The sequence below is a fragment of the Melanostigma gelatinosum genome (genome assembly GCF_949748355.1).
Source record: "Melanostigma gelatinosum genome assembly, chromosome: 3".
Lineage (NCBI taxonomy): Eukaryota > Metazoa > Chordata > Actinopteri > Perciformes > Zoarcidae > Melanostigma > Melanostigma gelatinosum.
Genome location: NC_136636.1, coordinates 28,187,898 through 28,211,365, shown reverse-complemented (window position 1 = coordinate 28,211,365; position 23,468 = coordinate 28,187,898). Strand labels below are relative to the sequence as shown.

The following is a 23,468-nucleotide window of genomic DNA, read 5'->3' as shown; positions in this document are numbered from 1 at the left end:
TATATGAAACATTAGTTGTATATTAAACACACAGTGGTGCTATAATCACATGAAGGTTCAACATGTAGATTGCTGAAGTGAGTAATAAGTAAGTTAAACAGACAGTTGCATATTAGGATTCAGGGACTTTGATCCATATAGCGACAGGAAGTCAGGATGCCTCTGCTGCTTTGGCCATTATTGTGCAAGACCAGCAGACTAACGGAAGTGTAATACTTTAAGTTCCACTTTAGGTGAATGACAGCTTTTTAACATAAAAAGGGGAATGTGTACAATATACTATGCACAGTCATCCACTCACCGTCCAGGTCACAATGAGTTCGTTGCGGTCTCCTCCTCCTCCTCCAAGACCACTGGGGGCCACAGTGGGAGCTGAGGGCCGAATATACAAACACAAGATGATATACATGATATAATCCACATTATCAGTGGAAAGTATGAAACAACGTTATGCTTTCAGTTCCCTCATCCACATCCTGAATCTGTTTTCACCTCACAGCATTATTTGTTTGATTGGCAGACACACAGATGTATGAACATAATGGTCGTCATAACATTTGACTGTGTAGCCCGGCGGCTCCAGGCAACACTACCAACTACTAGCATTACACATCTGAATCTCTGACTGAACTGTCAGCTAGTGAGATGCATTGTGGGTCATTTAGACACCATTGACTTTAATGCTAAGTTGAGTGCCCTTATGATTATAAACAATTCCGAGTTCTGCCAAAACTGGGCAAGTTGCAATGACTAGAAACAAAGAACATTTTGCGCCCTTAGTCCCATGCTAACAGCTCCATTAGCCCCGGGCTATCAGCCCCCTTAGCCCCGGGCTAACAGCCTCCTTAGGCGTAGGCTCTGGCGTGTCGGTAATGAATGCAGCGCACAGTGTATAGAGTATAAACGCCTCCGTTTATGCTCAGAGCTCGTGCGCCGTCTATGGAGTCTCGCGTTTGATATAAACAAAGCTCAGCCGTGCATGGGGCTTAGTGCAGTGTGAAAAGCCTGAACAAGTACCGGATGCGACCTGTGGCGCCTCACCTGCTTGCTGTGTGCGGATGGTGTGAGAGGGCATGCTGGGCTCTCCGCTGCCCAGGATGTTGCTGGCAATGACCTGGAATTCATAATCCATCCAGGGCATCAGTCCCATCACACGAGCCGACTCTGCATTCCCCTCGATGTTTACCGGGTCTGGTGTTATTCACATAGAAAGATATGTGAAGCATCAATAATCAGTCTCAATGTATGTTTCATCAAAACATCTAAAAAAACATAATGCCAAAATAAATTCACAGTTTCCAAGTGCTGATGTTGTCGTCGCATTTAAAAAAACTGTAACCAGTCGATGTTTGGTTTCATACTGTAAAAATTAACAATTTATTTTAAATTGTTCACAAGATTGTTTCAGTACCACACACGCACGCACGCACGCACGCACACACACACACACACACACACACACACACACACACACACACACACACACACACACACACACACACACACACACACACACACCTGTCCTCATCTTCTTCCACTCTGATGACAGCGATGATCGGCCCATGATGACATATTTGCCGATGGGACTGTGGTTATCGTAGCCACGGCTCCACCGGAGCTCCACCGACACCTCGGCCACGTTCTTCACTAGTAAACCACCAGGAGGTCCTGGGGGGCCTGGACACAACTCAAAGATTTTATTGATTTAATGAGTAAATGAAATGATTCATATGTTAGAACTGGAGTAACTGGAGTTTGATCAGTACTTCATGATGTAGATGTCCACATGACTCACATTACACTGACAGCAGTCCAAACTGTAGTACGATCCACAGACTGGGCGATACTACATCTATATACTGTAGTTCAACACAGTACTTGCTGCAAGAACTGTGTCAAAGTGGCATGTCTTCATTTAGTGGAACTGTTTTTAACATTTTAATTGAAATTTTGTAGTTCTTGATGGTCAAAACAGAAGACTGCTAACATTGTTTTACCAATAACTACAGTTTCTCACATAAAATAATCAAATTCAGAACCAGTGTTTGCCCTCAATGAAGCCCATGGTTAACATGTCTGTGTTTTCTTTCTGCTGATGTTGTCAGAAAGACTTCCATGCAGCGCTCTCCCTGAAATCGATGACACGTTGTTCCCTCTGTGTTTTGCAGACTGGATTTGATGTTCATTTCCTTGCAGCGTTGCCAGATGGGATTTTGAGGAAAATGATTGTACGCAAGTCATAGCCCCGAGAACACAATCTAACGTGAACAACAAATCTGTGTTGAGATCAGCAGCAGGAGAGCTAGTTAACTTTAGCTGTTAGCAACCGGTGGGCTTGTTTGGCTAAGCTAATGGCCAACGTTAACGGAAGTTCCATTGAGTTCCATTATGATGTGTTCAAGCTCTATTCAGTAAAGTGGGCGAAGGTCAGCTGTTAAATATAGTTTTTGGTGAGAGGAAATAATGAGCTGTTTAACGTTTTAACGTATCTGCCAATACGCAAGTTCAGGTATCGGGAGCGGGCAGTAATGAATGGCATTGATGCCTACAGCACATGTGAGAAGAGAAGACTAAACCAGATACTAACTGTAAGCGACACCAACGGGTCAAATTGTTCATTATGGAGCATTTTTAATCTTACAGAGGGAAAACTATAGTACAAATACGAACATTATGGAACCTCTGGCAACACAGTTTCTTTGTCTTTTCTCTGTGATGGTAAATGCAGTGACCTTGAGGAAATGACATGAGAAGACAGCTCTGAGGCATCTTACCTCGAACCACTAGTTTGGCTGAAGCGGAAGCGCTGTCCACTACAGTCTGAGCTGTGCACGTGTACATCCCTGCTTGACTCAGCTTAGCGTTCACAGTCAACAGGTCACCAATGTTTTCCTTCTAAAAGGGCGCACACAGAGCAAATGAGTTAAACACTGTTAGTGAGGAGTGTAACAGACAGGAAATACAGTGATGAAGAGCTGCATGCTGCAGCAGACCTGACCATAACCAGCGGAGGTGAGGATCACAGGAGCTCATTTTCAGCTCGACCCACCACTAGCTACTGGCAGGGTGTTATCACATCAACACTCATTAAACATAGAGACATAAAGAGCAGGGACATGAAATGGATAGTTCATCTCATTTGGGAGCTTATTTCTGTCAGGCCCTGTGCTCAGGTACCGTGAAATGTTCAACTTGCCGTCCTGAAATGAAGTAATTACGGCTGGAAAATATCCAGCACACAGTGGCGTGATCAATTCAGTCTCTCTGTTCAAGACTAGAATTACTGCCTCACGGTTGTATACTACCGCCAACCAGTCAGTTCACATCCATGTCAGTCCGACATGTCATCACGTCATCATTTTATCTATTCGTGTAAAATTGTCATAGTTATGAATTCTTGAGTTATGGCATTAACAACAGGTTTTTTGAGTTCACAGTGACCTTTGACCACCAAATCCTAATCTCCTAATTTATTTGGACTTAAACGGAAATGTAGAGCTGTGAGGCAACAAATACTAAACACCTGATCCTCAATCCTATAAAGTCCCAGTACTGTAAGTATTGGATGAAAGCCTGATGTATAATCACCCGCTGTTCCATAGAGCTCCATTAAAAACACATCAGTGAGTCACACTGTTGCAAAGGTTGACATGTTCCTTCATTATCATGAACACACACACTGCAGTTTATTTTTGACTCAATCCCACACACACACACACACACACACACCGTACTGCCGCCAGAAACACTCACTAGAGCACCAAAAGTGGATTAATCCACTGCTGACAATAGTCCCCAACACAGGAACTATTTCCCATCTGTTGGGAGCCACAGACAGTGAAAGGAAGTGAGGAAGCACACAGAGAGATGGTCTGACACGTTGTTGGTTCTGGTCCTTCAGTGGGATTAATTAACGATGAGAAAAATAGAGAGTATCGTATTTCTCCATCATCATGTTACTAGATGATTCAGTCACTTTCTTGCTATCACTATCTTTGTACTGGTATGAACTCAATTATTCAAATCAGAGAAATGATTTGTAAAACAGGGAAAACTGCTAATTTACTTTCAGAGCAACAGCTTCAGTTTTCAGAGTTTGGTGGAGAGCGTAAAAGGCCGATGGAAGCCGTGCAGTGTTTATCATCTTCAGTAAAACCTTTGATCATAGGAGCAGCAGTTGATTTGCAGTCATTTCATGACAGCGACTAACACCAACAACCTCACAGCTCAGGTGATGGTAACCATGGTCATTTGTTGTTTGATGTGTTGAAGCTTAAATGGAACTAATGAGAGTTCATCTCAGCCTCAACTATCAGTGAAGTGCCCTCTTCCCAACCAATACTTTTACAAACACACAGCAATGATGAACATCCATGCAGTAGAATTGTTCTGCAGGGCTTCCTTCTCTCTCCCATGCCTCACAGGACTCACCCCCTCCACCCGGTGGTACGGTCCGGCAGAGTCCTCCAGGTCCAGCAGGACCCCGTTGAGGGCCCAGGTGAAAGTCAGGTCCATGGTGGGGTCGTGGGAGGCGTGACACTGCAGCGTCACGTTCTCCCCTTCGTTGATGTCGGCATTGGAAGGAGCCAGCGTGATCTTCGTGGCATCTGCATAAAAATGAATGCTAGCTCAGATTCAAAGCGGCAGTGCTGTGAATGTTCCTGGTTCAAGACTGGTTGAGTCTTAGAATTAAAAAGAAAGAAGAAAAGATGACCTAATGAGAGTTCATCTCAGCCTCAACTATCATCAGACCTTTTGCACTTTATTCCATATCCTATATTCCATATCTTATTGTACATTTCAAATATGTTTCTATTTCCTGCACTGTGCTGACTGTTTTTGACAGTTAAGTGTTATTCGATAGTTAAGTGTTATTCGATAGTTAAATGTTATTGTTGAATGTTATGCACCTTCTGCCACGACAAATTCCTTGCAGGTGAAAACTTGCTTGGCAATAAACGGTTCTGATTCTGATTGTCATGTCCTAGTAGGAAAAGCACAGGGCTGCTGTCCAATAGACTTTTTTTTTAAGTTAGTGAAATGACCTGGAAGTATTTAAGTGGCAGCTCCGATAAGAGCTGGTGGAATCCTCTAAATGCTAAGGAAAGGTGCTTCGGTGCTTCCTCTCTTTACTTCTTTAGCAGAGGATACACTGGACCATCCTTGATCAAAGGAAAGTAGATAATAACGTCCAACAATTCTTTCGACAGCAACAATTAAAGGACACATGCTCATTTCCAGGTGCATACTTGTATTTTGGTTTTTCTGTTTATTGCCAAGTAAGTTACACAAAAAAGCAATTTTGCAAGGTGAATGGTGCATAACAATAAACACAGTGCAATACTATAAGACATCATTTAAAAATAGAAAAATATGAAAATGAACAGTAAAATATGGTGAACAAACAAATAAAACAAATAAGAGTATGTTAAAACAAGTATAATATTTAAGTATCAAGTGTATGTTACAAGAGAAAGGATGTGCAAGGGTGTGTAACAGTAAAACAATTGTCCTGGGGATGTACGTGTCTGAGTCAGTGGGGGTCTTTATTGATGAACCCAACTGCAGAGGGGAAGAAACTGTTCTTGTGGCGTGAGGTCTTGGTCCTGATGGACCGCAGCCTCCTGCCTGAGGGAAGGGACTCGAACAGTTTATGTCCAGGGTGGAATCTTTCCTGCCGGCTTCAGAGTCCTGAAGGAACAAATCGTTGAGCGACGGCAGATTGCAGCCAATCACCCTCTCAGCAGAGTGAATGATGCGCTGCAGTCTGCCCTTGTCCTTGGCAGTGGATGCAGCGTACCAGACCGTGATGGAGGAGCAGAGGATGGACTCAACGACGGCAGTGTAGAAGTGCACCATCATTGTCTTTGGCAGGTTGAACTTCTTCAGCTGCCTCAGGAAGTACATCCTCTACTAGAACATGTATCCATGTTTAATGTTCTTTATTATTCTCATACTGTCTGAACATACCTGTACCCCATCTCAAACGCACCATTTCAACACATTTCAGTGGATTTTCCAAGCTGATGTCCAAAACATAGACCGCAACTGGAAATAAACTGGGACACATTTAGAATGTGCACGTTTAAAAATGAAATGGTTTATGGCTTGTAAAGCTGTGACATCACAACTATTCAGAAATCCTGACGCTCGTTTAAAGAAGCATTTTGTGAATACCAGCTGTGTGGTTATGTCTCTGTGAATTGAGCGTTTCGATACGTTTACAGTGTTTACAAAGCACTTGGACCTGCTTTATATGAAAAAAAACTTTAAAGCGACGCACCATCCGGCTGTCAATAACAGTTGCTGTCACTGTTCATGTTCTAAATGGATCAATTGAAGACATCTTTCTAAAGAGGTGTGATCGGTCTTGAATTGTACAACACTGAGTTTGTCTCTGTACTCAATTTCCATGTGCTAAAGTTGCCTTTTAAAAAGAAGACATCCGCCGTAGCATAAGCGCAGTGGGATTCTGTGAGCACAGTGTAAGCCCTTATGAATTCTCATCCACATCTTTGTCTCTTTGACTGCAGCCCGTGTAGTTAGTAACATCCTTGTATCGTGCATGCTGGCTCACTGTCACGGCTGTCAGGGACTCTTGAAGGAACTGAGCTAGCTATAGAACGTGTTTCACCTGCTGTTTTCTGCAATGACAAGTCAAAATATCTGCTGAGAAAATAATCCATTAACCAATGAGAGTCCAGTTTATGTAAAAGTGACAGGGTTGGTCTTCTTAGAAGGTGTATTATACTTTATTCCTCTTTAAAAATTCTACTGAGACAAAACTTTTTGGGCTGTTATTTGTCTGATATATCCTTATTTATTTTTGATGCCCATATATATATATTTGAGAATTGAGACAGTTTCAAATTGCCTTAAACATATCTTTGATATTTTCATACTGCAATTTCTTGTTCTCTATCTGCCATATACACCGACATTGACATATCTGCAATAAGCTAATACTGTATAGTAGCAAATTTGTGAAGTGGAGTTTTTGGGGGAATTATTGGGATCTAAAAAAAATCTTCTGTGTTTTTATCATTCGGACTTCAATTGAGGGTAAAAGATAGAATGACGTTTAGACCATACATTGCAAAGACATTTTTTGTTTTGATAAAGCATCCATGATGTCACCCGTACAATTCAGGAAGTACCTTTAAAGTCTTCATTTAGGTTTTACACTGGTCTCCATTTTGAAACTAGAAAAGTCAACGAGTTAGGGAGGCCTGGGTGGAGCAGTCGCAGCAGACTGATGTTTCAAGCTTTAGTTTGTTGCAGTTTTAAAGCTCACACGGCTAGTACTGACACTTGATGGTTTGCTTCAGTGTGTGTGTGTGTGTGTGTGTTTACCTCTGACAGACAGGTGTCCAGTGCTGTTGGCTTTGCCCAGATAGTTCTCAGCAAAACAGGTGTATTTCCCTTCGTCTGCCCTGCTGATGTTGTGGATCCACAGGATGCCGTCTGGAGTTACGGTGACTCTGTCAAGACAGGAGTATACGGAGGGTAAAGAGCGCCCAGCTGGCTGACTTCAGTACTTCAGTACCAACTCAAAGTACAATACTGGCAACAACTACCATGTAATCCGATACGACGTCACAAACTATTTATTCAAGTGTAATCACAGAACATGGACATCATAGACCTCACAAATAGTATTAGTATTTATACAGGTGTTCCTGTTATTGCGTCGACCTCCTGTATGCCAGCTCTCACTCTATGTGGTGTAGCATTGTTGAAGAAATAAGCAAGTGTAACGAAGCACAATTTCAAGGTTACTCCGTCCGTTTGCATGCTTTAACCGTTAATAATCGCAGCTGGTCTGCTTCATCCACAAAACCCACTGCTCTAGTCTTTACACTGCTGCTGCAGTCATAAGTCATAAGGTCATTTCCTCTGCACAGAGTATTTAAGCACAACAAACTCGTTCACTCCCTCTTCGACTCTTGTCTTCACATCCCTCCCCCCAACCCCCTTTTTGTCATCCTATTTCTCTCTCTCTCTCTCTCTCTCTTGTAGGATTACAGGAACAACAGGGGACTCTGCTCTGCCAGAGCTTCCGAAGAGACGGCCCCCACCCTACAGTCTCCAGTCCCCCCCGTTCCCGCCAGCCGCCGGACATCAACGGTCCCCCATCGATCGCCTAACCTCCTTTCTACAAACCCTCCTCATTTCTTCTTCCTGACATCCCTTCATCCCTCTACCCTTCATCCCTCTACCCCTACCCCACATCCCTTCATCCTCTCATCCCTCTACCCCTACCCCACATCCCTTCATCCTCTCATCCCTCTACCTCGACCCCTACCCCACATCCCTTCATCCTCTCATCCCTCGACCCCTACCCCACATCCCTTCATCCTCTCATCCCTCTACCTCGACCCCTACCCCACATCCCTTCATCCTCTCATCCCTCTACCGTTCATCCCTCTACCTCGACCCCTAATCCCTCTACCTCAACCCCTCAACCCTCTACCTCGACCCCTACCCCTCTACCTCGACCCCTCATCCTTCATCCGTCTACCTCTACCCCTCATCTCTCTACCTCGACCCCTACCCCTCTACCTCGACCCCTCATCCTTCATCCGTCTACCTCTACCCCTCATCTCTCAACCCTCTACCCCTACCCCTCTACCTCGACTCCACTGTACCATGCTATTCTGTTGATGATTGCAACAAATTCCTGATCTATTTTAATGATAAGGTAACAGGTATTAGGTCTGGCATTCGGCCTGGGATCTGTTCGGCTACTTGTAGCTCCTCGCAATCTCCTGCTGTTATGGGCTCTTTCCAGCCTATCAGCCTTCAAGACCTGATGGACTTAATTACCAAAACAAAGCCATCAACTTGCCCTCTGGATATAATTCCATCCTCTCTATTTAAGAACGTTCTGCTAACTATTGGCCCTGCAGTAACATCTATTGTCAATTCCTCATTGTCTACAGGAATTGTCCCTTCCTATTTCAAACATGCCACTATCCAGCCCATATTAAAGAAACCTAACTTAGATCCAGCTTTGCCCATGAACTACAGGCCCATATCAAAACTGCCTTTCCTGTCCAAAATTTTGGAGAAAGTGGTGGCCAAACAACTTACTGCTGCACTGGAGAGGCACAATATGTACGACAAGTTCCAGTCTGGGTTTCGTAAGCAACACTCTACTGAAACCGCTCTCCTGAGGGTTTCAAATGACATTCTCATGTGTGCTGATGCAGGTGACTGCTCTGTGTTAGTTCTTCTGGATCTCAGTTCTGCATTTGACACTGTAGACCATGACATCCTGACTAAGAGGCTTCGTGATTGGGTGGGCATATCTGGCATAGCGTTAGACTGGTTTACATCTTACCTCAGTGACAGAAGTTTCAATGTCTCTGTGGGTGATTTTGTGTCTGTTACCTCTCCACTTTCTTGTGGTGTACCGCAGGGCTCGGTTCTGGGGCCTTTGTTATTTTCCCTTTATCTGTTACCTTTGGGACCGATCATAAAAAGCTATAATGTGTCCTATCACTTATATGCAGACGACATCCAACTTCATCTGTCATTTAAACCCAGCGAGGCATTCACATTAACTCGGCTCCTGGACTGTGTCAATGCCATCAGAGACTGGACGGCAGAAAACTGCTTGCAACTCAATGACTCTAAGACGGAGGTCCTAGTTATTGCTCCAGAGGAGTTTGTCCCCATGATCAGGCAGATTATTAGTCCACTCTCCTCTGCTGCCCATTGCAACCTGCGCAATCTTGGGATTTTCTTTGATCGATCCATGTCGTTTGACCCTCATGTTAAGCAGCTGTCCAGGTCATGTTTCTTCCATCTAAGAAATATCAGTAAACTGAGATCTGTAGTATCAACACCTGAATTAGAGATGATCATACACACATTTATCTCTTCACGCATTGACTACTGCAACTCACTTTTCACATCACTCAGTGTATCTGCTCTTAACCGTCTGCAGGTCATCCAAAATGCTGCCGCCAGATTACTCACCAGGACAAACCGACGGTCTCACATCACCCCCGTACTCCGATATCTCCACTGGCTTCCTGTAGCATCTCGGATACACTTCAAAATTCTCACCATCACTTACAGAGCACTTCACGGTCAGGCTCCGACTTATGTAGCTGATCTACTTCGCCCCTATTCACCCGCCCGCACTCTCAGGTCAAACGCTCTAGGTCTTCTGTCAGTCCCACGCGCACGATTTAAGACCCGTGGTGACCGAGCCTTTGCGGCAGTGGCCCCGAGGCTCTGGAATGCTCTGCCTGCAACTCTGCGCCTCGCAGATACTGTGGATACTTTTAAAAGCCAGCTAAAAACCCACCTGTTTAGGCTGGCGTTTGTGTAAAAATAAACCCATGTCCTAGACCTGCTCTTAAAATATGTTTTACATTTTTATTTAATTTTTATTTAATTTTTATTTTATTCTTTAACATTTTTTATTCACTCTGTGCAGATAATTTATTGACCCTAGGGTCACATTGTGTTTTTTATGCTTTTAAATGTCTGCTCTGTTAAGCACTTTGTGATAGTACTGTCTGTGAAAAGCGCTATATAAATAAAATTCATTCATTCATTCATTCGACCCCTCATCCCTCTACCCCAGCGGTTCCCAAACTTTTTAGGCCACGCACCCCCTTCTACATCCCGACCGGGTTCACGCAACCCCAACCCCCCCCCCCCCCCCCACACACACACACCTTAAAAAAAAAAAGCAACAGAGCCGCATAAAAATCGGACGAATGAGAGAACAGTTTGCTCGCGCGTGGCGTTTGTTTACAAGATAAAAAACACAAAAACTCTTCCTGCACCGTGCCTTCGAAAAGGTAACGGACGTAACGTTACGAAGGTAACGGACGTAACGTTACGAAGGTAACGGACGATTGGCCAGACTGGCCACATCTGTAGGCTCGTCTACTTGCAGAGAGTAAAACTCACTCTTCTTCACGCGACCGACCAATGTAGCCAGGATGTCTTCGGACAAAGCATCGATGCGGCGCGACAGTGTTGTTGGACACCGGGATCACGTCCAACTTTTCCGCTTCTCTCTCTCCAATCATACGTTCCACCATCTCTTTAACATTGTTCCCTCTCCACCACCGCCTCTCCTTCTCCCTATTACGCGGTCAGAATACTACCACAACACGCCGCCTGTCTTCGGCAGAAATGCGCTCATCCACGCACGGGAACAACACCGAGTTGTAATATATAGCTCCATAACACCCCGCCACTCTCGGCTCATACCTCCCCAGCAACGAGGCACATCACCCGGTCACAATACCTCCAGAATGTCCCCCGGGTGAAATCTGGGACTTGGTTTTATGGTTCCGAGTGGCGGGCGCTCACTCGTTGGCGCTGGGACGCGAGGTCTCCAGCCGCCCCCGCCGCGAGGCACCCGATCGGCAGGTCTTCAGCCCTCGGAACAGGCCGCGGGTCAATAACTTGTGGGTGGCGGGGCAGAGGCGAGGCAGATCACAGAAAAATAATAAAGACTAGAGTATGGCAAAGATATGTTGATGAGAAGCGTATTTGTATGTCAAACACAAACGTAATCGGGGAGAAAATACGTTCGTGGTAAAACGTAATTGAGAATGCATTTTAGTTTTGGGGGAACGTCATTTTTAGGAGACAGGACTGCACCGCCATTACATTTTTCCTCTCGCGCACCCCCTAGAGGCAGCTCGCGCACCCCCAGGGGTGCGCGCACCCCACTTTGGGAATCCCTGCTCTACCCCTACCCCTCATCTCTCTACCTCGACCCCTACCCCTCTACCTCGACACCTCATCCTTCATCCCTCTACCTCTACCTCGACCCCTACCCCTCTACTTCGACCCCTACCCCTCATCCTTCATCCCTCTACCTCTACCCCTCTACCTTGACCCCTCATCCTTCATCCCTCTACCTTGACCCCTCATCCTTCATCCCTCTACCTCGACCCCTCATCCTTCATCCCTCTACCTCGACCCCTCATCCTTCATCCCTCTACCTCGACCCTTACCCCTCATCCCTCTACCCCGACCCCTCATCCCTACCCTACATCCCTCTACCTCGACCCCTACCCCACATCCCATCATCCCTCTACCCGACTCCCCTTCATCCCTCAGGGGTCTCAAACTCATCTTCACTCCGGGCCACATCAGCATCGCGGTCGCCCTCAAAGGGCCGGTTGTAAATGTAATACTGTGTAAATGTAACTACTCCTAACATATTGGTAAATAACTGTCTCTGCATTTGATTATTGTTTATTCAAGTGTAAAATATTGTACATGCAGTTATATAAATGTAAAAATATATTTAAGCACATTTCTGTTACAACTTAAATCCTTTTAATTTAGGGTTCAGAAACCCACATTACTCTATCAAAGATCAAACTATTAAAGAAAATAGCAAAGACAAATATGAAACACAAGTTATTACAATAACTTTGTTCAAAGCTTAAAATCCTTTCAAGGGTGCATTTGCACAATCCCACGTGAAGTATTTCATGTGTTTTTAAAGCAACGTTTAAAGTAGTCTTCAATGTACTCACAATACATTTCCATGTCAAGTGTACAGTAACCAGCCAAAGAGCTGCTTCTGTGACTGTGTTTACCGTAAGTATCTCATAATTTTGACTTTCTATCTCATAACTTCGACTTTCTAACTCATAATTTCAGTCTGTATCTAACCATCCATCATTTCCTGTACTGAATGCATATCTAGCTATCCAGTTTGTTTAATGCTGTACGTTACGCTGAGCCTCATAGTTCGCCTTCCTCAGGCGAATGCCCACAGGAAGGACATGAGAGGTATAAGTAATGCAAATAACCAGTATTCATTTGACGGGGTTTCTAAACGTGACACGAATGCACCGTGCTGTGTATGAACATCAGGTTGACTCAGTATTACCTGCTGCTGTTCACGAGCAGCTCCGTCCCACGGCTCCAGAACAGGCTGGGCTTCGGAGCAGCTCGAGGGCGACACTCGATCATCACCTGCCCCCCTCTGGCTGCTGGGATCAGTCTCCTCACTGGGTTCAACCTGAAGTCTGGAGCCTGAACTGGAGGGACGGGTGGCAGGAAAACAGCGCAGAGTAGAAAACAAGCAGGTTGATGGATGGGATGCAGAAGAGAAGAGTAATGGAGATGGAGGAATAGTGGAAAAACAGAAAACTTTTAACTTGAGGCTAGAGAATGGTACAGTATTAAATCGTATTAATCTTAGATTAATTACAATTTGCAACCGACCAACAAAAACCTGGTCTAAAGTCAATGGCTAGGTATGTTTCTGCTGTTTATTAGTAAGATGCGCCTACATAGACGGGTTCACAACGCGCCTACACTCTGCTTGTTACTCACACTTTGCTGCTACATCTTTCCTTGAGCCCTGATTAACTAGTTAACACCGTTTGACAAGCAACAGTGGACTATGACACGCCCTTTGCTCACACAGTTTGCTCGCGCGTGGCGTTTGTTTACAAGATAAAAAACACAAAAACTCTTCCTGCACCGTGCCTTCGAAAAGGTAACGGACGTAACGTTACGAAGGTAACGGACGTAACGTTACGAAGGTAATGGACGATTGGCCAGATTGGCCACATCTGTAGGCTCGTCTACTTGCAGAGAGTAAAACTCACTCTTCTTCACGCGACCGACCAATGTAGCCAGGATGTCTTCGGACAAAGCATCGATGCGGCGCGACAGTGTTGTTGGACACCGGGATCACGTCCAACTTTTCCGCTTCTCTCTCTCCAATCATACATTCCACCATCTCTTTAACATTGTTCCCTCTCCACCACCGCCTCTCCTTCTCCCTATTACGCGGTCAGAATACTACCACAACACGGGGCCTGTCTTCGGCAGAAATGCGCTCATCCACGCACGGGAACAACACCGAGTTGTAATATATAGCTCCATAACACCCCGCCACTCTCGGCTCATACCTCCCCTAAATGCACCTGTGCCATGCACTATAGACCATGCTCTACAGATTGTTTAAATAGGGCTCTTCATGTTCTTTACTGATACAGCTCTCAATGTTTAATTAAGTATAATATGATACTTTCAGTGTTTTGAATGCAGTTTCAAATGACGGAAACTAAAGCCAGTCCTCCTTCTACGTCTACCTTGGACTCTGAGCTCAGCAGTGGAGTAGACGGTGCCATGTTTGTTTTCAGCAACACACTGGTACATCCCAGAATCCTCCAGGGCCAGATTACTGATCTTAAGACGAGGCCCGTTCACCTCTACCCGGTCCTATGGGGTAGAAGAAGAGAGAGAAGAGGTAGTGAATTATGGGATATGTAAGCTGTGAAACAAAGCATACATACATACATACATGCCCCTTTTTGAAGTCGTTTACTGTCTCTTTGTGGTTGTTTTGTTTTTTTGGTAGTTATTTGTTGTCTGTGGTTGCTTTGCCCATCTTTGTAGTCTTTTTGGTCCTTTTGTAGTCTTTTCGTGTTTCTTTGTAGTTGCTTTGTGTCGCTTTGTGTCTCGATAACGTCCCTAAATATGTCACAGCCCTCATTAAGATAAGAATTTCCAAAAATATGCAAACTAAAAATCAAATCCATTTCAGTGTCAGCAATAGACGTCAGGTTACCGGCAAGTAAATACATAATTTATGTGTGGTCATTCACTACATTTATACTCTTAATTGTGTAATATGATGTAAGACTCTTTCACACTTTTACAACTTTGAGCTGTTTTTTAGCAGCGTGTCCACCAATCTAAACCATAACAAACAATCTAGAACAAATGAGACCAGAGAGGATCTCCAGCCAGGAGGCTTATCTAAACACTGCAGGCTAGGATGAGAAATGGTAAGAAAGTTATCTTTCTTTGAGTCAAATTATTTTCAATTCAATTCAATTCAATTCATTTTTGTATAGCCCAAAATCACAAATTACAAATTTGCCTCAGAGGGCTTATTTCTTATTTTCTTTAGGGCGTAAAAGGACGATCAGAACATTTGGCATCAGCACAGCTCGTCCCACCTCACAGATTGGTCTAAATCAAAGGAAACGGACTTTCTCTGGGTGGAAGATATGAAGCTCTGGAATAAGTTCAGACAGGAAGACTATACTCTTGCATGAATAAGCCCGTCGTTTATTTCTCAAACATCTACCATTCACTCCTCACACATGGTCACTCATTATTTCATTGCTGTTGCATTGTTCTAGGCTGTCAATCATGATATCAGCTGTTTAGATCAGCTGGTCTCTTCTATCCAATAGCACAACGACACAATGACATCGTTGGCCTATCATCATGCTGCTGTCTCTTTAAATATGATTGTCTCAGGGCAGACGCCCCTCCATTACAAATCTCCCTGTAGAGTCCAAGCGCCAAAGACTCTGTCAAGACTTTATCATCCCACATCATCTGTTGGTAATAAACAATTATCTTTTCTTTATCTGACTTCTCTCTCCTGATTGAAATACCGTTAGAGATTTTTCAACAATTTGGTGAGTGACCATTGACCATTAGTGCAAAAGGAAGATGGTAAAGAGACAAAACATCAGTGTTACAGTAGAAGGAGTATTTGAACATCTTTGTGTGTGGAGGTAGACAGCATACTGCGTGTGTTACCTGTGTGCTGAGCGGCTGTCCGTTGCGTAGCCAGCGTATAGAGGGTCGGGGTTTACCGGCAGCAATGCAACTCCAGAGAAGCTCTGAGCTGATCTCCACCTCTGAGTCGCTCATCACCTGCAACCACTCGGGCTGAGCTAGATGTTTGGAGGAGAGAGATAAGGGAAATGTAACATAGATACAACTGAGACAGTAAATGGCATTCAATGAAAATAAATGCATTAAGGAAGTGCACTACAGGTGCAGTACAACAAGACCCTTTGTTCCTTTCCGACATGAAATACACGACATTGCTGGTATGTTAAAGTGATGGCTTTTACATTGATGTTCCACATGGCTTCATTTCGACATTTACTGATAGGGCTGAGCTAAAACGTGATGACAGCGAGGAAGAGGAGTGTTCTGTTCTCTCACAGGCTGCATCACGGATGGATTTTAAAACACATTCTGCCCTTGAAGCCTTGAGTGTGAAGGACAAACAGTGAACACTACTGCTACATTTTTACATCCGTTTAACCATTGAACTATCTGATTGTCAATTCTGCTGCCTGCTTTAGAATATCTTCAGAGCACGAGGGTTCAGTTGGGACTCGTTTAGTTCCTATCTGCTCACACGCTGCATTCATTGATTCATCCAGGCAGTCTGCACGAATGAGCGTTTAAAGACATTTGGTCAGATCAATATTGTAAGAGGCTTTTTGAACCTGTCACACTGCAAGGGGAAAATAAGTCTTATAGACTGAGCTGATATGAGAAGAGTGAGGTCTGTCAGAGTGTTTCATAGTAAATGAACTGATATTGTGCATAAGAGACAATGATTGAGATAATTACTCATTGCATCAATCGTGGAAGGTTTCTCTGCATGTTTTACCTTGGGCTGCTGCTAGGTCTGTCACAATATATCATGATATCATTGATATAATGACAATATGATGCTATAATAATGCAAAGAGAAAACTTTTGAATCTTACGAATATTCAGATATTGGAATTGGAAAGTGAAAAAAACATTTATTATTATTAAATTATTCTAAATAAGTAAAATGTGAGTAAAATATAACGACAGACCCAAAACAATAAATAAAATGGACTCTCGGCTCTGCGCAATACCCAGGTCTTATGAAGGAGGAGGAAAACCCTGCTGTTCATTCTGGCATCACGTTGGCTGGAATGTTGGTGACATTCTTAAGTGAACAAATACACAAACAAAACGGGCAAAACCCAGGTCATCAAAAAATGATTGAGGTCATGTCCATATATTGTCTGATCAGTCAATAACATGAAATGATTGAGGTCATGTTACTGTGACAGGTCTAGCTGCTGGAGCTTTCTTCTTAATCAAATGGCATTCAACTTAGACTTGTGCTGTGTTGAAAGTAACATGGAGATGTTTCCATGTCCCTTCCAGTGACGGTTCATTTAAGAGTCACGGTTTCTGCTGTGACTCTTAAAGTAAAAGTGACCAGGATGTTTATTCAGACATAAGACCAACATGTTAAACTGGTGTGAAATTGCCATCAGAACATCACTGATTAAACTGATACACTATGTGCTCTGCTACAATACCACCAGATGTTCACAGATGTTCTGTACCTTGCACGTTGATGCGTCCCTGGTATGTGTCACTGCCCTCTGAGTTGTAGGCTTCACATTCGTAAACACCCTCGTCATCGAAGGAGAGTTCTGGCAGGATGAGGGTGGGGGCCTCGGCACTGGAGCCCGCCTTGGACGGCATCAAACCGTCCACTTTCCTCCATCGCAGTCTTGGGACTGGACTATAAGACAAAACATAGAAAGAGACAGAGGTGAAATAAAGGAAGAGTTTCAGAATGAAACAGCACACGGACCAGATGGGGATGAAGTCTTTAAGAAGTTTTAGGGGAAGACATACAAGTAAGAAGTACACACAAGTTTAAAGCTGGACAAAGCACACATTTTGACCCAAAATATTGCAGACATTTTGCAATGATTTCAGGTTGGGAGACTTGCTTTCCATAGGCGAAGCACTCTAACTGGGCGGTGTGTCCTGCTAGGGCGTAGGTCTCTGCTGGGAAGCGCACTTTGATGCTCGGAGCTGATTTCCTGGGATTGGCTGAAATAAAATATAATGACAAACATTCACGTGAAATCCCTTTCATAATGTATATCTAAATGTTACACATACATATGCATACACACAACTATAGACACATTTACCTCGTTAATGATGTTGGCCTGTGTTTCGTTCTGAAGCAACATACTTTACAATTACTGACAAGATAGTTGTGAGATTATGTTCATGATCTCTAGTGGAAGAGTACTACTACTATGACTTAAGAGATCACCTCATGTTGCCTTGACACTCTGACAGACTGCCCCGCTCAGTTCTGGTTCTGGTTCTACCGTGCCTCCCTTTAGAAGAGGCCCGATGCTGCCCTGCTACTATCACATGAATGCCAGTTTGTCACGTACAAGTGGTAGAGAAGTGAAGATGACATTTGGAAATGATCGTTGCCATGCAATGGGAATGGGTCAAATTTTCCACCACTTTCTTGCCAGCCCTGTAAGTGTTGCTGCCGAAGCATATTAATCAGAATTTCAACGATACATTTTTTTCCACAGAAGATAGAACAATTATTTTGTAAACGATACTGAGATAATAGATCAGCCATGTCCCGCATACCGTCCGGCAGCACAGTGAGCTGGTTGTCCTTGCTGAAGGTGCTCTTGGTGCTGATGTCCATGTTGATAGTAGTGAAGCAGAAGTAGTTCCCGGTGTCGTTTGGCTCTGCTTTAGCCACGTACAAGTTCCCCGTGACCTGCGACACAAACCAGCGGCCGTCGTCCTTCTTGATGAAGTTGGGGAATTCGTTGATCAACCAGCGGTAGGACAGAGCTGCAGAGGAGACACATTCATTACGCCTTATTGCCGTCCTACCAGTACTTCGATTTCAATATAATGATCAGCAGAGGGACCCTCATCCCAAAAGAGGTTTATAATTCTGCTCATTTCAATCACTTTGATCTGTGGACCAGCCATGGACCCTTATCCCACCTGTGAGCTGCGGGTTTCTGACAGCTGATTCTCTCATTTTCGATGGTGTGTAACTGTTTCGCTCATCTTCCAGGTGGTTTAAAATAATAAATAACTGGCGTGGAACCCTGAAGTAGAGTGGATACCTGGGTAATGTATAGGGGGCTGGCAGGCCAGGAAAGCTCCGATGCCTTCATATGCTGTCTGAGGACTCCTGCTGTCCGGAGGGAAGTCATGGAGGTCTGGAGAAACAAAAGATTACTGTCACATACAGATGGTAAACAGAAGCAGCAACAGTACACAGTTGATAGTAACTAAAGCATATTAGTGTAAAGTAAATCCTATCTAACTCCTTCTTCTCTGCCACACTGACCAGGCAGCTCATACAGGTCAAAAGGTTAAGGCTCTCACTCACAGCCAAATTTGAGGTTAGCTGCTTGGCTGATGATGGTGCCACAGCGGTTGATGGCCAGACACTGATAGGAGCCTGTGTCTCGAATGGACTCGGGGCTACTGATCACCAGGTTGCCGGCCACCAGGGTATAGCGCAGGTCCAAACCCAGCGGGACCTCTGTGCCGTTCACAAGCCATCTGCAGAGAGCCAGAGTGACGAGGACGCAGCGAACAGGAGAGAAAAAACGATGACACGGTTGAAGAGGCTGAAAAGAGTTGATGATGTTGGTGGTGAAGCGAGTGTCTTTGTATGTGGGAGATGTCAGCACATAGTCAAAGCTGCAGGACAGTTGATGCGCAACTGTAGTCATCAATTAAAGATTTGGTAAAGCTCAGGCTCAGTCCTCTGAAGAACACACCTTCAGAGGTCAGGTTCTGAGACACTAGTGTCTGTGTGTATGTGTTTGTGTGTTAGTGTCTGTGTGTGTGTTACCCACCTGTAGGATGCAGCTGGACTAGCTCTGGCCTGACAGCTGAGGGTCACCTTGCCTTCACTCAGGCCTTCTGGGTAGATTAAACTGCTCGGCTGGTCTTCAAACAGTGGGCCGCTGTCATGACCCGACACACACACGTCTCCACCTGCAAACATTTTCAACAACACACTAGTTACACACCAAACCCTATGCCAGAGAGGTCTCAATGCTGAGGACCTGCAGCTGTGTCCTGGACAATTATATTGTGTACTCTTAGACAGTGTGTGTGGACAACATTCAGGCTGCCGGAGATTTGAATAAACAAAACTACGTGATGTTCTGAAAGGACTCATGGGTCAACAAAATAGAGCGTATATATAGTTAGATGATGCGTCTCCACTTCTTCCCACTGTACAAAAGAGGAGGCAACTTTCGGGTTTGAAAAGTGAAGCCAATGTTAAAGTGTCTTAAAGCTGCATTCTCTCTAGTGTCCAGCAGGGGGCGATGAGAAAATGACTCTACTTCTCTCTTGATTTATTACCTCAGTAAACATTGTAAACATGAGTTTATGGTCTCAATCTCTCGTTTCAAGTCTTCTTCAATACAGCATGATGTAAATGATGGTCCATTTAGAGTCAAATAGTTTAATAAATTCTTTTTTATGCTGTGCTCTGCTGGGGGGGGGGGGGGGGCGGCATCACTGTGGATGATAAAAACAGGATCAATAAGATGATCAAAAAGGCTGGCTCAGTGATTGGTCTTACCCCAGACTCACTAGAAATCACTGTTGAAAAGCGAACAAGGGCCAAGTTAAAAACAACTGTCTTGTTTGAAGGCCGTCCACTACACAGTGTCTTCAATGGACTCCGAAGCTCATCGAGTGAGAGACTCAGGATGCCTCAGTGTTCTACTGAACCACTAAGAAGGTCTTTCGTTCCAGCAGCAGTCCGATTTTTTAATGCACACCTTTAGAGGTTTTTATCTTCCTGATGTCGATCATGTTTTATATGGCATTGTCTGGTGTTATTTGTCCTTTGTAATATGTTTTTGTCTGCTGTGTACTGTGTTGTTGTGTACTGTGGACTGTGTCGTCTGTATGAGTTTTTGGGTGGCAAAAGAGTTTCCCCACTGGGGATGAATAAAGTTTTCTAATCTAATCTAAAAAAAATGCTTTAGGGCGGGGCTACCTTTTGATTGACAGGTCTCTACCACGGCTCAACACGTTTCGGGAAAGTCTGCAAAAGTTTGTAAACAAGCATCCAACATCTTGTAGAATGTAAATGTCTCAAGAGGGCGTGTGAAGATAACTAACTTACTGCAAAACAGAATCATTAATTCTAGCAGTGGTGGAAAGTACTGTTACCCCAGTCGTGAACTAAAGTACAGTTGAGAGATACTTTACCTGGTAATATACACTTTATTCTACTTCTACATGTACTTCACTACATTTAAGTTGACAGGTATAGATACTAGTTCATTGCTACAAAACACATGATCAGGTGACATCCTCAGCATTACCGTCTTTCAGAGGCTGCACTTCTAAAGCTGGAGTAAAGGCACTGGTATCGCCCGTTGGTACCAATGTTAGCTCGTCAGAATGAGGCCGAATCAGGCAAGGATAATCACAGCCTCTTGAACCTTTACAACCACAAACTAGAGACCCAGAGCATCCAGAGGAGCTGTGGCTTTCCACACGATATTGACAATAAGGGGTTTCTGAGCAGGTTCCACACCAGAAGTGCTCACTTTCACTTTCAAAAAATTTAATTGAAAAAGTTTTAGGTATCAAATCACAACATATATTTCTCCATGGAGTTCTTCAGGGTCTTGGTGTCTTAATTAAGTATTTTGTAGAGATTTTTGATCATTCCCATCAATTGAAGTGGTAAGATGTGTTAAATTTAGCACCAAATGTGTCCAACCAAAGGAATCGACCAAAATGAAAGACTTGTTACATTGCTGTATTGCTCCTTCGACTGTAATTTTGCTCTGTGGCTGTAAATAAGCAATACGTTTACAACTCGTTCTGCTGCCCATAGCGCCCAAACAAGTCTACTAAGTGTTACAGTAGGAGTCAGCATTTCACCTCTACTGCTGGATCCATACAATGCATATTTATATTTGCTGGCTGGGTTTGAGCTAACTACCGGCTGGTGGTCCGGGGATCTCATTTATCAAACAGTATAGGATCAACACTAAATGTTTGCATATATTCAAAGGAGAAGGTGCACATACACCGAAGAATATTCAGATCTATAAAGCCTTGCGTACACCTGCCAGTGTGCAATTTCCTTTTATAAATCCCAAATGAACCTGTAAATGTGAGCAGCTGGGTCAGCCTCACATCCCGCCCTCTACACGCACACATTCAACCATCAATGGTCGAAATGAGCTGCTGACCAGTGTTTACGGTGAATCACGGACACTACGGAGAGGAAGAACACTCGCTCACTCCTAATTCTACCATTTACGCAGTCCTAACAGTGCCAGAGTATCTATGGTGCAGCACAACACATCACGAGTGTCACCGCAGGATATCATTTTAAAAAAAAGGAAGTTTGATAGGTGAACACAATTTATTTATTTCTTCATTAATGTTTTCTTTTGTCATTATGATTAGGACTGGTAATGAGGATATGGAGTGATGTCTCTGGCTTTATTTACATAATCCTTCTGTTTAGGTGGGGAAGGTCTGCCAGGTGAGGTGAAGGTGTGTGACAGTCACCATGGTGACTCCTCTGCTCCAGTGAGCTGTGACACTCTCATCAGACAGCTGTTTACAGTTTGTCTGTGCACAGTATGCTGTACACAGTCTATGGAATAACGTGTTCACTGCAGTGATTTTACTCACAGACACTTCATGAATGTAAGGTTGCTCTGCTCTGCAGTTCTTTAACTCTAGCTGACGTGATATTTTCACCAGCTGCTCCACAGCTGACCACGAGTGTCGGGAGCTCGGTCTCTCTCCGCAGTGCAGACAGCGCTGATGAAATATGAAGCGACGTTTGATTTGAGCTTTTACTTAGTTTATATCTTTTACAATAGAAATGTGCTTTTAGTTATGGATCACTTGTACAAGCACAGATAACACTGCTGGTTTGACTGTTAATGATAAAGAGAATATGTAAGTGCAGAGTAACGTGTGAGAGGCATCATTATACGTGTAATGATGCCTCTCATTGAATTCCTACAATCCCGCTTCACATCTGTGTCTCCTAAATGTTGGTATGCATGGGCCAGTTTGTTTGAATAGATCACAACGTTTGCGTGTGGAGTGGTGTCACACCTAATATGGCATTCATGTCGTCACATATTAATCTGAATCATCTGTCAACACATGTTCTGTGTTTGTCATTGTGTATGATTGGTCTGGTGGAGTGGAGCCATGTAACAGAAGGTGGCAGCACTCTACTGCTGTGTTTATGAGACAGGTGTTGGGATCTACAGGAGCGTGTTTGGGTTATCAGCATTTAAGAAACTGAATTCTTGACATCAATAGAATTATTGATGTATGTAACAATTATTAATGATTATTAATAACAACGGGGCACCACCCTGCGAACAGGGACCAATAACCAAACGATAAAACTAAGTCTCATAATTAGTAGTCACTCATAATGTCAATAGTCTGCGTATGACTATACATTCAGTGACAGTGAAGGTTTTAAGTTCGAGCACAGGCTACTACATACAGTCTTATCAAATACATATGCACAAGTAATCACAGACGACTGCTCCTGAAAGTATAACAGAGTTTATTAAATCAAAATAATAAATGATCAGATCAATTACTATTGCAACCAACAAACGTTATCATACAATTTTATATGCCTAAACTAAAGAATGAATAAAATGGATGAGAGTGTATGTCTGTGTGTGTGTGTGTATGTGTGTGTGTGTGTGTGGGTCTGTGGGTGAAAAGGAAGGAGAGTCTTACAGCTACCGCTAAAGACTACAAAGATGGCGTCGTCGAGTGACGCGGGCCAAAAGGGGAGGGGCCTTAAGATACTACAGCTAAACTAC

At 43.9% G+C, this 23,468-nt stretch overlaps 1 protein-coding gene across 1 annotated transcript in view; it reads right to left on the bottom strand.

Annotated features, from left to right (window-relative positions):
* The window catches only part of cntn2 (contactin 2), a 76,769-nt gene that overhangs the window by 11,185 nt on the left and 42,116 nt on the right, over positions 1–23,468 (bottom strand). Inside the window, exons 3-17 of the mRNA XM_079296220.1 lie at positions 19,470–19,611; positions 18,995–19,170; positions 18,726–18,821; positions 18,229–18,441; positions 17,556–17,658; positions 17,160–17,341; positions 15,568–15,704; positions 14,100–14,229; positions 12,884–13,034; positions 7,354–7,481; positions 4,432–4,607; positions 2,775–2,895; positions 1,519–1,677; positions 1,042–1,191; positions 302–372 (exon numbers count right to left, since the gene is read on the bottom strand). Of these exons, the coding sequence (XP_079152346.1) occupies positions 302–372; positions 1,042–1,191; positions 1,519–1,677; positions 2,775–2,895; positions 4,432–4,607; positions 7,354–7,481; positions 12,884–13,034; positions 14,100–14,229; positions 15,568–15,704; positions 17,160–17,341; positions 17,556–17,658; positions 18,229–18,441; positions 18,726–18,821; positions 18,995–19,170; positions 19,470–19,611 (2,135 nt within the window). The remainder of the gene's footprint in view (positions 1–301; positions 373–1,041; positions 1,192–1,518; positions 1,678–2,774; positions 2,896–4,431; positions 4,608–7,353; positions 7,482–12,883; positions 13,035–14,099; positions 14,230–15,567; positions 15,705–17,159; positions 17,342–17,555; positions 17,659–18,228; positions 18,442–18,725; positions 18,822–18,994; positions 19,171–19,469; positions 19,612–23,468) is intronic.